At 45.8% G+C, this 18,873-nt stretch overlaps 1 protein-coding gene and 1 pseudogene across 2 annotated transcripts in view; one reads left to right on the top strand and one right to left on the bottom strand.

The window, feature by feature from the left end:
• The window catches only part of LOC311530633 (C-type lectin domain family 2 member D-like), an 839,985-nt pseudogene that overhangs the window by 200,922 nt on the left and 620,190 nt on the right, over positions 1 to 18,873 (top strand). The gene's annotated exons all lie outside the window — the stretch shown is intronic.
• The window catches only part of LOC311530624 (uncharacterized protein), a 28,650-nt gene continuing 25,456 nt past the window's right edge, over positions 15,680 to 18,873 (bottom strand). Inside the window, exon 3 of the mRNA XM_084647450.1 lies at positions 15,680 to 17,167. Coding sequence (XP_084503576.1) covers positions 16,059 to 17,167 — 1,109 coding nt within the window. The 3' untranslated portion in view covers positions 15,680 to 16,058. The remainder of the gene's footprint in view (positions 17,168 to 18,873) is intronic.

Below are 18,873 nucleotides of genomic sequence, written 5' to 3'. Positions count from 1 at the left end.
TATCCGGTGCTAGCAGAGGTCTGGATTCATCCATGAATGGACCTCACCTGATCTGGTATTAGGCTCTAGTCAGCTGCTTAGGGTAGATGCCTCTGACCGGGGACCATTTTGCCCTGCCTCCGTCATACTGCTGGTGGCCTGGTGAGTGAATAATACATGTTTTTATAGCATATCCTTCAGCACTTAGACTGGCCACTTTGTTTCAGACCCCAAGTCCTCAGTCCTGTTTCTATGACCTCTTTCCAAACTCGTGCAAGCCTGTCCAACATTCACTCCCGCCTTTCAGCTGACACCTGTGATGCTGGGATCTGACTGGCCAGTCTTTGCCCATCCACCCCCTTCTGGAGGCAGGTCAGCCTCCGAGCATTTGTCCTCAGGTCATTTCAACAGCTCTCCTTTGTGTTGGGTTGGCACTGGGGCTAGCTCTGGCAGTGCCCTCTCATCTTCATTTGCTCTAACAGTGTCTTGAAGATGTCTGCATGCTGGTGACTCTTCTCCTGGTGACCATTAGGGTACGGCTGGGGAGAACGAGATGGGCCGCTCCCCATCCCGAAGTGTTTAGCCTGCAGCTGTCTGGGAGTGCTGGCAAACAGCCAGAAGGTAGACCCTAGAATGGGCAGGGGGTGGTAGAGACTCAGCCAGTCAAACCCCAACGAAGGGCACCTCAAAATGGAAATGCTAGTTGCTGCCATGTGTACAGGGCTCCTAGACGTGGGAGCAGAAGTGACCCTCTTTCTAGAGGAATTGCTGGGAACAGAGGTAATGCCCTTGACCGAGGGAACGGATGAGCAAATTACTCAGGAACTAGAGTCAGAACCCCACCCCTTGAGGGATGCACAGTTAACTTCCCCAGTAACACTCAACCCTCCACGTAGGATTTTGCTGAAAGGAGCAGGGCTTTGGAGACATGTCTGTAACATACTCTGCCTGCACACCCTGTTTTGAGACAGAGCGCCTATGGATAGACAGTGAACTACCGGTGTGCTTTAACATGGCCAAACCATGAGTCTGATGATAAGCCAATATCCATGTTAACCCATTGATGTATTGAATCGATCTCAGTTTGATCACTGGATTGGTTCATTCTTAATTAGTTTAGCAAAGTTAGAGTAGGCTCAGTGATATGGTTTTCAGTCTGAAGATCTGCTTGATTATCCTTTGTCATGAAATCCGTAAAAAGCACATAGAGGGGGATGGTGCCAGCCTCTTCTCGGTGGGGGGACTGAGGTGGGCTAGACAGAAAATTGGGGGGTTGTGCCCCCCCTCACCACAAGGCCCTGCCCCTTTCTGTGGCCCTGCCCACTGCTCATCCTCAGGTAAGTGCAGGCCCTACCTCCTCCTTTCCCCTTCCCCGAGGTCCCGCCCACTGGTCAGGTTGGAAGCTGGAGCCGGGCAGTGAGGTGCAGCTGCCCTGGTGCAGGTGGCCATGACACTCCCTGTCAAGGCTGAATCCCCACTCCGGCACTTCGAGTGCAGAAGTGGAGCCCGCAAGGATTTAAAAAATTAAAACTGGCCACTCCATGCTTGTATTACACTCCCAAGGTTACAGCTTTTCTCTGACCTTGGCTTGGTAAATGCTGCCACCATCCAAATGCAAAAAATCCCAACCCTTTGAATCCAGAAAGGAGCACTTGGGAATTCCTTCTTGTGGGGTACCCTCAAGCCCTTTCACACACCCCTCCGGGGAAGAGCTGAGAAAGAAAACAAAGGAAATTAGCTGTGGCTATCAGCTAATCAAACAACATATGCACAAATCTTTTAGGATACCAAAAATCCAATCCTGTTCTTTAAAATGGTACATTTTATTAAAAACAAAAAGAAAGAAAATACACCTGTAACTTGGGCTATTGCTAGGTTTTAAAAGAGCAATTCCAAAAATTAAGCACCCAAAATAGCTTTCTTGGGGGTTCAGCTTAAAGGTTACCAGCAAACAAAAGCATCTGGGGTTAGCACAGAGGAATCCACAAGCCAATAAGAAAAGAAATAACCCTAATCGCGTCTTTTTAGACATTCCCTAATTTTACTTACATATCTGAGACTTCAGATAAGTAGGTTTGAGGTATGAATTGATCATAGAATCATAGAATCATAGAATATCAGGGTTGGAAGGGACCTCAGGAGGTCATCTAGTCCAACCCCCTGCTCAAAGCAGGACCAATCCCCAATTAAATTATCCCAGCCAGGGCTTTGTCAAGCCTCACCTTAAAAACTTCTAAGGAAGGAGATTCTACCACCTTCCTAGGTAACGCATTCCAGTGTTTCACCACCCTCCTAGTGAAAAAGTTTTTCCTAATATCCAACCTAAACCTCCCCCACTGCATCTTGAGACCATTACTCCTTGTCCTGTCCTCTTCTACCACTGAGAATAGTCTAGAACCATCCTCTCTGGAACCACCTCTCAGGTAGTTGAAAGCAGCTATCAAATCTCCCCTCATTCTTCTCTTCTGCAGACTAAACAATCCCAGTTCCCTCAGCCTCTCCTCATAAGTCATGTGTTCCAGACCCCTAATCATTTTTGTTGCCCTTCGCTGGACTCTCTCCAATTTATCCACATCCTTCTTGAAGTGTGGGGCCCAAAACTGGACACAGTACTCCAGATGAGGCCTCACCAATGTCGAATAGAGGGGGACGATCACGTCCCTCAATCTGCTTGCTATGCCCCTACTTATACATTCCAAAATGCCATTGGCCTTCTTGGCAACAAGGGCACACTGCTGACTCATATCCAGCTTCTTGTCCACTGTCACCCCTAGGTCCTTTTCTGCAGAACTGCTGCCTAGCCATTCGGTCCCTAGTCTGTAGCTGTGCATTGGGTTCTTCCGTCCTAAGTGCAGGACCCTGCAGTTATCCTTATTGAACCTCATTAGATTTCCTTTGGCCCAATCCTCCAATTTGTCTAGGTCCCTCTGTATCCTATCCCTGCCCTCCAGCGTATCTACCACTCCTCCTAGTTTAGTATCATCTGCAAATCTGCTGAGAGTGCAATCCACACCATCCTCCAGATCATTTATGAAGATATTGAACAAAACCGGCCCCAGGACCGACCCCTGGGGCACTCCACTTGACACCGGCTGCCAACTAGACATGGAGCCATTGATCACTACCTGTTGAGCCCGACAATCTAGCCAACTTTCTACCCACCTTAGAGTGCATTCGTCCAGCCCATACTTCTTTAACTTGCTGACAAGAATACTGTGGGAGACTGTGTCAAAAGCTTTGCTAAAGTCAAGAAACAATACATCCACTGCTTTCCCTTTATCCACAGAACCAGTAATCTCATCATAGAAGGCGATTAGATTAGTCAGGCATGACCTTCCCTTGGTGAATCCATGCTGACTGTTCCTGATCACTTTCCTCTCATGTAAGTGCTTCAGGATTGATTCTTTGAGGACCTGCTCCATGATTTTTCCGGGGACTGAGGTGAGGCTGACTGGCCTGTAGTTCCCAGGATCCTCCTTCTTCCCTTTTTTAAAGTTTGGCACTACATTAGCCTTTTTCCAGTCATCCGGGACTTCCCCCGTTCACCATGAGTTTTCAAAGATAATGGCCAATGGCTCTGCAATCACAGCCGCCAATTCCTTTGATCATTTATAATCATACCTAGCTTAAGCTGCTTACAGCATTGCTGCTCTGTGTCCCTGCAGCCCAGAGAACAACGGACAAAGGGAAAGGTTATTTCCCAATTTAAAAAAAAAAAATGTAAAAAGTTCTACCTTCCCATTGGCTCTTTTGGTCAGGTGCCCACTCCTTTTCTTTTACCTGTGGGCTTGTTAACCCTTCATAGTTAAAGCTAGCAGAGAACAGACCAAGAGGGATTTTACAGCTAACTGGCTGGCTGGGTGTCCATCAAAGAGAGCTACTCCCTCCCCCTTCATGTATCACATGCCCCCCAAATCACAGATGGTGCTGGCCAGCCTGGTTCAGGTCGGGTCCACACTGGCTGGGATTTCTTCGTGGAGGTTTAGGAAACAGAGTTAATAAGATACATGCACCTCTAACTTTAGTAATAATTACATGAAGAACTAAACAGTACTTTTCACATTTCAAGGACTACACTGACTTAGAATACAGGGACATTTTTACCTGGCTGATTCTGGGAAACCTTCCCAGGAGAGTGCATCAGCCTCTTTGTTAGAGGTGCCTGAAATGTGTTGTATTTTCAAATCAAAGTCTTGGAGATCTAAACTCCACTGGATAAGTTTTTTGTTCCTCTCTTTGACTGTGTGAAGCCACTTCAGTGCAGCATGGTCAGTCTGCGGGTGAAACCGCCATCCCCAAATGTCTGGGCGTAGCTTCTCCAGAGCGTACCCGATGGCGTAACATTAAGAACATAAGAATGGCCATACTGGGTCCATAGGTCCATCCAACCTAGTATCCTGTCTACCGACAGTGGCCAATCCCAGGTGCCCCAGAGGGAGTGAACCTAACAGGCAATGATCAACTGATCTCTCTCCTGCCATCCATCTCCACCCTCTGACGAACAGAGGCTAGGGACACCATTCCTTACCCATCCTGGCTAATAGCCATTGATGGACTTAACCCCCATGAATTTATCGAGTTCTCTTTTAAACCCTGTTATAGTCCTAGCCTTCACAACCTCCTCAGGCAAGGAGTTCCACAGGTTGACTGTGCACTGTGTGAAGAAGAACTTACTTTTCTTTGTTTTAAAGCTGCTGCCCATTCATTTCATTTGGTGGCCCCTAGTTCTTATATTATGGGAACAAGTAAATAACTATTCACTTTCTCCACACCACTCATGATTTTATATACTTCTATCAGATCCCCCCTTAGTCTCCTCTTTTCCAAGCTGAAAAGTCCTAAATTCTTTAATCTCTCCTCATATGGGACCTGTTCCAAACCCCTCATCATTTTAGTTGCCCTTTTCTGAACCTTTTCTAATGCCAGTATCTCTTTTTTGAGATGAGGGGACCACATCTGTACTCAGTATTCAAGATGTGGGCGTATCATGGATTTATATAAGGGCAATAAGATAGTCTCCTTCTTATTCTCTATCCCTTTTTTAATGATTCCTAACATCCCATTTGCTTTTTTGACTGCCACTGCACACTGTGTGGACGTCTTCAAAGAACTCTCCACGATGACTCCAAGATCTTTCTCCTGATTAGTTGTAGCTAAATTAGCCCCCATCATATTGTATGTATAGTTGGGGTTATTTTTTCCAATGTGCATTACTTTACATTTATCCACATTAAATTTCATTTGCCATTTTGTTGCCCAGTCACTTAGTTTTGTGAGATCTTTTTGAAGTTCTTCACAGTCTGCTTTGGTCTTAACTATCTTGAGCAGTTTAGTATCATCTGCAAACTTTGTCACCTCACTGTTTACCCCTTTCTCCAGATCATTTATGAATAAGTTGAATAGGATTGGTCCTAGGACTGACCCTTGGGGAACACCACTAGTTACCCCTCTCTATTCTGAAAATTTACCATTTATTCCTACCCTTTGTTCCCTGTCTTTTAACCAGTTCTCAATCCATGAAAGGATCTTATCCCATGACAACTTAATTTATGTAAGAGCCTTTGGAGAGGGACCTTGTCAAAGGCTTTCTGGAAATCTAAGTACACTATGTCCACTGGATCCCCCTTGTCCACATGTTTGTTGGCCCCTTCAAAGTACTCTAATAGATTAGTAAGACATGATTTCCCTTTACAGAAACCATATTGACTTTTGCCCAACAATTTATGTTCTTCTATGTGTCTGACAATTTTATTCTTTACTACTGTTTCAACTAATTTGCCCGGTACTGACATTAGACTTACCCGTCTGTAATTGCCGGGATCACCTCTAGAGCCCTTTTTAAATATTGGCATTACATTAGCTATCTTCCAGTCATTGGGTACAGAAACTGATTTAAAGAACAGGTTACAACCATAGTTAATAGTTCTGCAATTTCACATTTGAGTTCTTTCAGAACTCTTGGGTGAATGCCATCTGTTCCCAGTGACTTGTTACTGTTAAGTTTCTCAATTCATTGCAAAACCTCCTCTAGTGACACTTCAATCTGTGACAATTCCTCAGATTTGTCACCTACAAAAGACAGCTCAGGTTTGGGAATCTCCCTAACATCCTCAGCCGTGAAGACTGAATCAAAGAATTCATTTAGTTTCTCTGCAATGACTTTATCGTCTTTAAGTGCTCCTTTTGTATCTCGATTGTCCAGGGGCCCCACTGGTTGTTTAGCAGGCTTCCTGCTTCTGATGTACTTAAAAAACATTTTGTTATTACCTTTTGAGTTTTTGGCTAGCAGTTCTTCAAACTCATTTTTGTTTTTTCTTATTACATTTTTACATTTAATTTGGCAGTATTTATGCACCTTTCTATTTACCTCACTAGGATTTGACTTCCCCTTTTTAAAAGATGCCTTTTTATCTCTCACTACTTCTGTTAGATGGTTGTTAAGCCATGGTGGCTCTTTTTGAGTTCTTTTACTGTGTTTTTTAATTTGGGGTATACATTTAAGTTGAGCCTCTATTATGGTATCTTTGAAAAGTGTCCATGCAGCTTGCAGGGATTTCACTCTAGTCTCTGTACCTTTTAATTTCTGTTTAACTGACCTCCTCATTTTTGCATAGTTCCCCTTTCTGAAATTAAATGCCACAGTGTTGGACTGTTGAGGTGTTCTTCCCACCACAGGAATGTTAAATGTTGTTATATTATGGTCACTATTTCCAAGCGATCCTGTTATAGTTACCTCTTGGACCAGATCCTGCACTGCACTCAGGACTAGATCAAGAGTTGCCTCTCCCCTTGTGGGTTCCTGAACCAGCTGCTCCAAGAAGCACTCATTTAAAGTATCGAGAAATTTTGTCTCTGCATTTCGTCCCGAGGTGGCATGTACCCAGTCAATTTGGGGATAATTGAAATCCCTGACTATTTTTGAGTTCTTTATTTTGATAGCCTCTCTAATCTCCCTTAGCATTTCATTGTCACCATCACTGTCCTGGTCAGGTGGTCGATAATAGATCCCTACAGTTATATTCTTATTAGAGCATGGAATTACTATCCATAGAGATTCTGTGGAACATGTGGATTCATTTAAGATTTTTATTTCATTTGATTCTACATTTTCTTTCACATATGGTGCCACTCCTCCTGCCCCCGTCGCACGACCTGTTCTGTCCTTCCGATATATTTTGTACCCCGAAATGATTGTGTCCCACTGATTGTCCTCACTCCACCAGGTTCTGTGATGCCTATTATATCAATATCCTCCTTTATCCTCCTTTCTTTTTCTGAGGCTGACCAGTGGCTTTCACTCTCAGAAAGTTTTTGCTGAGAAACACAACAGGATGGAATTGTTGATCTGGTCCTTCCTGCGTTAAAACTGCTCCCACACCATGCTTGGACACATCTGTGGTTATGACGAACAGTTGGTTGAAGTCCGGGGCCCTCAGTACAGGGTCAGACGTAAGGTCCACCTTAAGTTGGTTAAAGGCTTTCTGACACTTCTTAGTCCACTGAACTGCATTTGGTTGTCTTTTCCTGGTCAGGTCTGTCAGTGGGGTGGCATTTTGGCTGTAGTTTGGTACATATCGTCGGTAATACCCAGCCAAGCCCAAGAAGGATTAGACCTGCTTCTTTGATTTAGGGACAGGCCAATTTTGGCTAGCATTTACCTTAGCCTGTAGGGGCTTGATAGTGCCTTGACCCACCTGGTGTCCAAAGTATGTTAGCCTGTTTAGGCCTATTTGACACTTTTTGGCCTTAACAGTTAATCCTGCCTCCCTTATGCACTGGAAGACAGCTTGGAGGTGTTCTGCCCATGAATCTGAGAATATAGACACATTGTCAAAGTAGGCGACTGTAAATTCCCCAAATCCAGCCAGAAGGTTATCTACCATTCTCTGGAAGGTGGTGGGTGCATTTCGCAGTCCGAAAGGGAGCACATTAAATTCATACAGCCCTACATGGGTGATGAAGGTTGACCTTTCCTTGGCTGGGTCATCTAGCGGCACTTGCCAGTACCCCTTAGTTAAGTCTAAGGTGGAGATGAATTGGGCACATCCCAGTTTCTCCAGGAGCTCATCTGTGCATGGCACTGGATAGTTTTCTGGGCGAGTTACAGCATTTAGCTTACGGTAGTCAGCACAAAAGTGAATTTTCCCATCTGGTTTAGGAACCAGAAGCACTGGAGAGGCCCATGCCCTCTCAGAGGGGCAGATTACACCCATCTGTAACATGTCCTTGATCTCCCTTTTTATTGCGGTTTTGAGTTGAGGAGCCGTTCGGTAGGGTTGGGCTCTAATTGGGCGAGTATCGCCTGTGTCAATGGAGTGGTACATCCATTCTGTCCATCCTGAGGTGGCTGAAAACATTGGCACAAAGCTGGTGCACAGCTCGTAGATTTGCTGTCACTGCTTACACTCAAGGGTCATGGAAAGGCACACCTCTTCCATGCAACCGTTGCTTTTTCCATCATAGTAGACTTCTTCAAGACACTCAGCGTCATCTCTCCTGGGCTGTAAACTGGAGAACCTTGATTTCTTGGGAATAAAAGGGCTTTAGAGAATTAACATAGTGTACTTTAGGTTTTAGGGTAGGGTCTGGGAACGCTATGAGGTAATTAACAGCTCCCAGGCGCACTCAGACCATAAATGGCCCCTCCCACAATGCTTCCATCTTATTGGCCTGGAGCGCTTTCAGGACCATGACTTGGTCACCTACTCCGAAGGAATGCTTTCTGGCATGTTTATCATACCAGGCCTTTTGCTCTTGTTGAGCATCCTGTAGGTTTTCTTGAGCAAAGGCGAGAGAGTTTCTGAGGGTGTTTTGCAGATTGGTTACAAAGTCCAAAATGTTAGTTCCTGGAGAAGATGTAACCCCCTCCCGTTACTGCTTTACCAACTATAATAACCCCTTAACTTCATGGCCATAAACGAGTTCAAAAGGTGAAAATCCCAAACTGGGATGTGGTACAGCTCTGTAGGCAAAGAGCAACTGCTACAACACTAGGTCCCAATCATTGGAGTGCTCATTCATGAATTTATGTATCATGACCTCCCAAGTCCCATTAAACTTTTCTATTAGGCCATTTGTTTGATGGTGGTAAGGGGTGGCAACCAAGTGGTTTATCTCATGAGCTTCCCAAAGACCCTTCATGGTCCCTGCCAGGAAGTTAGTTCCCAAATCTGTAAGGATGTTGGAGGCCCAACCTACCCTGGCAAAAATGTCTGTCAATGCCTGGCTCATGCTTTTAGCCCTGGTGTTGCTTAGAGCTCTTGCTTCCGGCCATCGGGTGGCAAAATCTATGAAAGTCAGTATGTACTGCTTTCCTCTGGGTGTCTTCTTAGGGAGAGGACCCAGAATATCCACAGCTACCCGCTGAAATGGAACCTCAACGATGGGGAGTGGCTCAAGAAGGGCCTTGACCTGGTCCTGGGGCTTTCCCACCCTCTGGCACACCTCACAAGACCGGACATAGGTAGAAACATTCTTGCCCATTCCCTCCCAGTGGAATGACTTCCCCAAATGGTCCTTGGTCTTGTTCACCCCAGCATGGCCACTGGGGTGATCGTGGGCTAAGCTCAAGAGCTTTTCCTTACACTTAGTTGGAACTACCAACTGTCTCTGACATTGTCAGTCCTCCTTGTGCCCACCAGAAAGAGTCCTCCTTCTATAACAAATCTGGACCTGTTAGAAGAGCTGAGAGGTGGTGGGTTGCTCTGTGCCACCATCCAAGCTCCCTTGAATCTCTCATCCGCTTCCTGCTCTGCCTGGAACTGCTCCCTTGATGCTGGAGACATTAGTTCCTTTCTGGGTTGTGGACTTGGGCTTGGTCCCACTGGAAGCGATGCAGGTGATGGGGTTTCTGTTGACTGTGAACCACTCTCTGCTGGTGCACTAGGTGGTATTTCAGGCTCCGGTTGAGCCTCTTGCATTGATTTAGCTGCTGCTGGAGGTGCAGGCTCTGTGGCACCCTTTGGTGCTGGCTCCCCTGACTCTGGTGGGGTTGCAAGCATGGGCTCTGGTGCTGACTGCTCCGCCAGTTCCAATCCTTGGGCTCGTTCTGGCTGGGTCCCAGGAACTGGATCTACAACTGTTGCCATAGACTCTGGTCTGGAGTCTCGTTCCACCAGCTCTGGCTGAGTTCCTGTAGGAGGCTCAGGAACAGAGTTAGGTGTGGAGGCCTGTTTAGCCTGGCTGCAGGTGACCATCAAAGAGAGCTGCTCCCCCCCACTTTATGTATCACACTCCCATCTCCTCCTCCTGCTGGTTTCTGGGGACTGGGGGCTGCAGCTGCTCCTAAGCTCCCCACCACCCTTCGACTGCTCACAGCTGGTAACAGTCATGTTGTCCAGGCTGGGGTTTGTATATCCCATGTCACACCCTCCCCCTTTAAATGTGTCCCAGGGAGCCTGCCCTGGGGTGGGGGTGTTAGCTCCCTAACACCATCAGCCTGTCAGCCACTCAGGCCCTCTCCTCTGGGTGAGGCCAGCCCTGTCTTTGCCTTGCAGGTTAACAAGAGATGCATCCCTGTCCTTGAGTCCCTTTGAAACATTCCCCTGTGATATCCAACCCGATACTGGCTACTCACAGAAATCTCAGCTCCTCTGCCCCCAAAGGAGCTGTGTACCCCAGTTTAACTTTAAACCACTGCTGCTGTAAACCACACAGCTTGTGGATGCTTGTAATGGAACAAAAGTAGGGTTATTTTAAAAGAATGGAGACTTACCTAGAAACGAGAGCGAGCGATAGAAACAAATGGTTACAATACACAACAAAATCATAAACCATGAACCTGGGTCAACATTTATTACTTGTTACCTCTCCTATCTAATAATGAAGTAGGTTTTCTGCCAAAAGTTCAGGCTGTTACAGAGCTGGCTGGCTTCACAGGAACCAGGAACTAAAACTTTCATAAAAACACCCTTATTCCACAAGATGGTTCCTCACTGAATGAATCCAGAGGACCTTTCCTCATTCTGTATTATACTGAACCAGGCTTTGTTCAGAGGCAGGGTGATTCTGTCTGTTGTAATATTTCTTCTTTATCTCCAAGTGGTTTAGACAGTTTACAGTTGTCACTGATGGTTTTCCATGGAAAGTCTTGGGATGGAGCAAGGATTACATCACTGACTAACCAGGGTGAGTGGGCCATCACCAAGACATATTATTCCATGGTGACTAACTTTTATTCCAAGTCCATGAAGCATACTTTCAATCTCAATACATTATTCTTTAAATATTACCTGTACATACATCTCACAATGATTATGAATCTTAACAAGTTATGAGCATTCTGTAGATACCTTACATGCTACTCTTATGGATCAATATTCTGCAAGATGTGTTTGGTGCAGTGAGTTTGTCAGGTCTGAGATCAGAATTGTTGGCAAAGAACAGGGGATCCTTTGCCAAGGAGCTTCTGTGTCACAAAGTCTTTTTCTCTCTGTTACTGAATATGCCCACTCCCAAGGGAACAGTTTGTTGCTCAGATAGAGTACAGTATCTTCCACTCCATTAACTACCTGGGATTATGTCAGTCTGCAAAATCAATTATTTTGAGAAGCTGGGACTGAACAGGACAGGCTCTTTGCATAGATGGTTTTTCAACTTCTCAAAGGCCCTTTTGCAGGCCAGTGAATCTTCCTGGGGGCTACTGTCCTTAATTAGGTTAATGAAGGGGGGCTGCTATCATAGAAAACCCTGCTACAAATCAGCAGTAGTAAACTGCATGTCCCCAAAACCTTCAGCCCTGTTTCTTTGTGGTTGGGATAGGGCATGCTTTGAGAGCCTGGACTTTGTCCACTAGGAGGCAGCCTTGGCCCTTCCCCAAAGTATATCCCAATACTGGCTTTCTCTTTTCCAGTCCTACACTTTGTGGAGTTTGCAGTATTGGAGCTGATGTCATAATATGCTTTAAATCACTGAATACTCTTCCATATGGTGACCTTGTGGCAGAGACGTCATAGATGAGTTGTGTGAGCTGTATAGTTAGGTATGAACTTGCTGACATAATGCAGCATGCCTAGCAGCCTTTGAATTCCCCTTTTATCATCAGGTGTTGGCCTGTTCAGTATTGCCTAAATCTTTGGTTCCCATTGTTGTCAGTCTCTTTCCCAAGAAGGCTATTTCCATGGTTTGAAATGGACATCATTTCAGTGTAAGATCCTTACCTCCTGCAATTTCCAGTACTCTCCTCTGTGGGTCCTGATGTTCAAAGGCAATGCTGCCCCAAATCAGTATATTATCAATGTACACTATGACATCTGCCAGACCTTCCAGCATTTGGCTTATTGGACAGTGAATAACTGCTGGAAATGAACCTCTACAGAAAGGCAGCCTAGTCTTCAGAACCAGTATCTGCTAATCAGTGGGTAATTGGTGTGTTGAAAGTGTAGATCTTGGAGCACTCTCTAAGACAGAGGTCCCCAAAGTGTGGGGCATGGTCCCCTAGGGGGACATGGAGGAACATCCAGGGGGGCACGGCAGGACCTGGGCCATCCCCCACAGGAGGGCGGGGAGGGAGCGACACCAAGCCCTTCCCTGCCCCCAGCTCTGCTCCGGTCCCACTCCCAGCCATGTTCCTGGCCCTGGCCCCATCACCAGGCTCAGTGTAGCTCCACTCTGGGCCCTGCGCCAACCCCCAGTCTTGGCCACTGGCTGCGGCTCCATTCCTGACCAGCAACTGTGGCTGGGACCAAGGCTGGGAGCAGAGCCGCACCTGGCCTCAGACCTGGCTGCCAGCCCCCACCAGAGTCTGGCTATGACTCCGCTTCCGCCCCCAGCCTTGGCCACAGCCGTGCTCCTGGCCCCAGACCCACCCCCAGGCCTGGCTTGGGGGAGAGGTGGAGGGCTGGCAGGGGTAAGGGGGGGCGCAACCTTCAAAAGTTTGGGGACCATTGGTCTAAGAGGGTCTGCCACTACGTTGCCAATGCATCTAATTTGGTGAGGAGTTTGGCTCCTGCCATCTTAGACAGTAGTTCACTTCTTGTGGCCAAGTGTACTTTTTCTGGTTTTATTCAGCACCTTAGGAACCATACACTGCCACAGTCTCCATCCTTTTTTCTCTACAGTTACTAAGGAGGGAACCCAAACTGCTGGCTCTTCGATTCTCCAAATCCTACCATTTACTGTCATATTTCACAGCTCTTCTACCCTCTTTCCTAAGGGGTGCGAAACTTTTCACGTAGTATGTACCATAGGTTCTGCATCTTCTTCCACCTGCCTTATGTCTGTTACTGGGAGGCATCTATTTCTTGTGAATACAACTTCATATGCTGCTCTTCATACTTTCATATCTGGTTCTGCGTTGTCTTTCTGTCTATCTGAGGTATGCATCCTCTTAATGAGACCAAACTCCTGACACATGTGTAGGCCCAAGGCTGGGCTGGCCTCTGGGTACCACCACAAACTCTTGTTTTATCATTTTATCATTTGCATTGAAGCGTCAGCGTGCACTTTCCCAACACTGGAATTGTTCCTTCATCATAGTCTTCACAGATGTTTTTGACTCTTCCACTTTTCCATGTTCCTTTTATCTCTCTATTTCAGTTTGTGTTAATACATTTATTTGTGCACCAGTGTCTATCTTGCATCTTGTCAATCTTTTGAGTTTTCACCCTCCTCTATTTGCTTTAGAACAGCAGTTCCTTTTCTCCTGAGGAATCCCTTTCTGCACTTAATACATAAACTTTCCTGCTTTCTCTCCACATTTTAGTATAATGGTTGGGTTTATTATAGTTTCTACATATTTGCCCAAATGCTGGATATTTTCTATAATCATACTGGTTGCCACATCACTGACGTTGTTTCCTGCTTTCCATTTTCTGTCCCTGGCCAATTGATTTTCTGGGAACTTTTCGCTTGTTGATTTAGCTATAGAAGCCAAAGCAATATGCTCTGTGTGTCTCTCTAGACTTTTTGTTTGCCTTTGTTTGTTCTGCTGCTTGGTCTATACATAGGGCCCTTCGTTTTCAGTTTTTGTTTAATTTAATTTTTCCCGAGATTTTATCAGTGTTATTACCACAACAAAACCAGGTGAAAATCAGTGCAAAAAACTATTAATAACTTTTCTGGGTAAATATCGGGGTTTATTTTGGTGGACGGAAAGACTGGGGAGAAAAGTATTCAGTTGATTAATGCTTTGAATTCCATTTATTAGTGTGGTTTGCTGCAGAACTAAAACAGAACTCAAAACACAACACCACCACTGAGTTTAAAAAACAATGTATCTCTAATTCTCAAATAAGGCTTTTAATTTGAATAAACAGTTTACTGTTGTAGACTTAGAACTATTGGCCTATAAATGTTTACATATAATAATTGGGCCACACCATTTGCAGCACATACACTCAACTTCATCCCTTTCTCCTATTTTTGTTTTTTTTAAACTTTCGAATACTTCCTTGGTTCTGAAACATATTTGGATACATATTCAGATTTTTGTTTTCTTCCCATTTTAGTGTGTCAAATCTTTAACCCGTTATCTGCTAACAGCTTGAAATATATACGTGGTGGGTGAGATTCATTAGTACGTTCAGATGCGCACACAATTTGGCACTTGCGTGCCCGCCCGTTTATTGTGTGTATCTTCTAGACTAATACATAGGCTTACTTCAACAGGCAGCTTCGCATACACACACAAACTAATGTATGATCATAATACATAGATCTCATGCCATGTATGGTATTTCCCTAATAAAACATGTTATTTTTTATATATTTGAATGATACAAAAGTAGAGTGAAAATCAGGAAAAACGGAATAAAAAAAACCCGGAAATTTTTCAGTAAAAATCAGTTTAAACTGAAAACACAGGGGCTCACCTCTACATATTGCCCTTTCTAGTGACAGCTCCATCTTCCTTAATAACCATTCACAGCCTTTCTTGTTGTTACACCCCAGGCTACTCTGGTCTTGAATGAGAGAATCTTTTATGATTCCTTAGTCACAGGACTGACTTTTTAGCTTTAAATCTTTGACAAAACTCCCCTGTTGTTTCCCCTTCATTTTGTGTTCTTATCCGGACCCATCTCTCTCTCTTTCTCATAAGTAACATTGTTTTCTAAGAACATAATGAGCCTCAAACATTTTCGATATTTCTGCACAACTTTCCTTTCTTTCTCCATCACCATCTGGGATTTCTGTGCCTGCCACGGTAAGGATCAAAGGAATCTTTGGCTTGGCCTCCACTTTATTTGTCCCTGGGGCTGGCTTTCATAAGCAGCTCAAACTGCAGTTTGAATCCTTTTCAGGCAAATCCAGATTTCCTCTGATTCTCAGGGCGGGTGGAGAAGTTACTTGTAAAGGCTCTGTAGCGGCCGTTGCAATGTGACTTCTCTCACTGGGTCTTCTAGCATGGTGGGTGCCTTCCACTGCTGGTACCATGTGGTATCTTTCTGATGAGCAGAAGTGTCAAGATCAATCCTTTATTATGGACATGATGTACAGCATGCAATGAGGTAACCAAACTGCCGACTGCTCTGTGTAGCTGCAGCCTGCAATTGTCCTGTCCTGAGCTGCTTTGTTTCTTCCCTCTCGCAGGAAAGGTGCCAAAGGAAAACCAAAAAGACTTCAGGAAGTGTCGCATCTCTATACTGACTCTAACGCACAGGTCCCACCAACCCCTTCTCCCCAAACTGAAACCATCCACCCCAGAGTCTCTAACTTACAGAGATCCCGGGGGGTGCTCAACCCCTGCTGTGTAGGCCCCACCCCCACACCACCTCTTTCTGCCCCCCTCCTCCCACCTGTTCTTGCCCCTGCTCCTCCCCCTCCAAAGCCTGCAGCACACCACAGAACAGCTGATTGCGGGAGGTGCTGGGGGAAGGGGGAGGAACCGATCGGAGGACCACAGACGGGCTGGAGGCACTCGGGGGGAGGGGGAGGCACTGACCCATAGGGCTGCCAGTGGGTGCTAAGTACCCACTATTTTTTTTCTGTGGGTGCTCCAGCCCTGGAGTTCTCTTGGACTCGGTGCCTATGCTTCATCCCCCTTGCTCCCCTCCCAAGAGCTTCCTCAAAGGAAGTATGTTTATACTTTGCTTCAGGAGGGCACAGACCCATTGCCCTGCTTTGAGAGCTCCCTTTGCCTCCTATCCTGTGTGGAGTTTCTGGTGGGAAATGAGGGAGTCCTTCACCTTGTAGCTTTTCCCACAGACAGAACATCGATAGGGTGCCTCTCCCGTGTGGACTCTCTGATGTACGATGAGGGCTGAGCTCTGAGTGAAGCTTTTTCCGCACTCAGGGCAGTCATAGGGTTTCTGCCCTGTGTGGGTTCTCCGATGCCTAATGAGTCCCGAGCTCTGACTGAAGCCTTTGCCACAGTCGATGCACTTGTAGGGTTTCTCTCCCGTGTGGGTTCTCCTATGTCTAATCAGGCCTGAGCTCTGACTGAAGTTTTTCCCACACTCTGTGCATTTGAAGGGTCTCTCTCCAACGTGGATTCTCTGGTGCGAAATGAGCTCCGAGCTCTGCTTGAAGCTTTTCCCGCAGTCAGCACATTTATAGGCTCTTTCTCCAGTGTGGTTTCTCTGGTGTACAATGAGGCTGAATCTTTGCTTGAAGCTCTTCCCGCAGTCGGCACATTTATAGGGTGTCTCTCCCGTGTGGATCCTCTGGTGCGAAACCAGGTTGGTGCTCTGGGTGAAGCCTTTCCCGCAGTCATTGCATTTATAAGGGGTCTCGCCAGTGTGACTTCGGTGATGTACGATGAGGCTGAATCTTTGCTTAAAGCTTTTCCCGCAGTCGGGGCATTTATAAGGAGTCTCTCCCGTGTGGATTCGCTGATGTTTACTGAGGTCTGATCTCTGCCTGAAGCTTTTCCCACACTCAAGACATTTATAGGGTCTCTGCCCTGTGTGGATTCTCTCATGTATAATAAGATTTGATGTCTGAGTGAAGCTTTTCCCACACTCGGGGCAGTTATATGATTTCTTTTTAGTGTGGATCTTTGGCTGGATCATGGTCTCTTTACCATCCTTCAAACCATCTCCTGGATGAATGGATTCAGCACGTCTTTTCCTTGGCTGGTTTCCTTTCAGCCTTTCTGACTTGTGTTGACTCCCACAGGCTTCTCCTTGCTTGGGTCTCTGGGAAATATTTCCTTTGGATCTTCCCAATACCGTCCCGTGTGATTCCACTTCCTCAGGACCTTCCTGCTGAGGATTCTCCTCCTTAATCTTACTCATCATCCCATCACCTGCTGGGAAAGAGAGAGAATCCAGAAAGGAGTCATTCCCTGTGCCAGGGAGAAAAGGAACATCAGAAAGGGGAATGGGAACATAAAAACATAAGAACGGCCATATTGGGTCAGACCAAAGGTCCATCTAGCCCAGTATTCTGTCTTCTGACAGTGGCCAATGCGAGGTGCCCCAGAGGGAATGAATAGAACAGGTGATCATCAAGTGATCCATCCTCTGCCACTCATTCCCAGCTTCTGGAAAACAGAGGCTAGGGACACCATCCCTGCCCATCCTGGCTAATAGCCACTGATGGACCCACCCTCCATGAACTTATCTAGTTCTTTTTTGAACCCTGTTATAGTCTTGGCCTTCACAACATCCTCTGGCAAGGAGTTCCACAGGTTGACTGTGCATTTTGTGAAAAAATACTTCCTTTTGTTTGTTTTAAATCTGCTGCCTATCAATTTCATTTGGTGACCCCTAGTTCTTTTGTTATGAGAGGGAGTAAACAACACTTCCTTATCTACTTTCTCCACACCAGTCATGATTTTATAGACCTCGATCATGTCCCCCCTTAGTCATCTCTTTTCCAAGATGAAAAGTCACAGTCTTATTAATCACGCCTCATATGGAAGCTGTTCCATACTCCTAATAGTTTTTGTTGCCCTTTTTTGAACTTTTTCCAAATCCAATATATCTTTTTTGAGATGGGGGCGACCACATCTGCACACAGTATTCAAGATGTGGGTGTACCATGGATTTATATAGAGGCAACTGATATTTTCTGTCTTATTACCTATCCCTTTCCTAAGGATTCCCAACATTCTGTTCGCTTTTTTGACTGTCACTGCACATTGAGTGGATGTTTTCAGAGAACTATCCACAATGACTCCAAGATCTCTCTCTTGAGTGGTAACAACTCATTTAGACCCCATCATTTTATATATTTAAGGAAACAGGGAAAATAAATCAAAATAATTGCGGAATTCCTCTCCCCCCCAAACAAACAAACCCAAGAACTTCTCCCCAGAGGCAAGGAGAAACCAGTTCAATGCCATGTCGGGGGCGGGGGGAGGGATAGCTCAGTGGTTTGAGCTTTGGCCTGCTAAACCCAGGATTGTGAATTCTATCCTTGAGGGGACCATTTAGGGATCTGGGGCAAAAATTGGAGATTGGTCCTGCTTTGAGCAGGGGGTTGGACTAGATGACCTCCTGAGGTCCCTTCCAATCCTGATATTCTATGATTCTATGTCCTGAGTTAAAACTCTGAGGGAAGGGAGCTACTGCAAGGTGTGAGGAAGGATGAGGAGGGGAATACTCAGCCTTGAGTAAATGGAACCACATGGAATAGTATCGGCAAGGACCAAAGGGAAAATTTCTCATACTCCCAGCAGAGGAATCAGCCAGGAAACAGTAAGGTTCGGAGGACCTTAATGCAACCATGATACAGCCACAAATCTTCACTAAAGAGAAATGATACAAACGTGCGGAGTGTGGGAAAATCTTAAGTTGGAGCTCAAGCCTTATTAGCCACCAGATGGCCTATCAGACATTGCAGTTGCAACAGAGGATCTTTCGAGACAATGGTTATCCCCGAATGGGACTTTCCATAGAGACCCCAGGCCTAATGCTTGCTGATGTGAGAGGACTGGGACATATTGACTGTATCTGGAAGGCACAGGCCACTGAACGAGTTATGAAGGTGGACCGTAGGATGGTGTAAGTG

This window comes from Lepidochelys olivacea (genome assembly GCF_965140295.1).
Source record: "Lepidochelys olivacea isolate rLepOli2 genome assembly, chromosome: 14".
Lineage (NCBI taxonomy): Eukaryota > Metazoa > Chordata > Testudines > Cheloniidae > Lepidochelys > Lepidochelys olivacea.
Note: the sequence above shows the minus strand (reverse complement) of the source record. Positions and strands in the feature narration are given on the sequence as shown.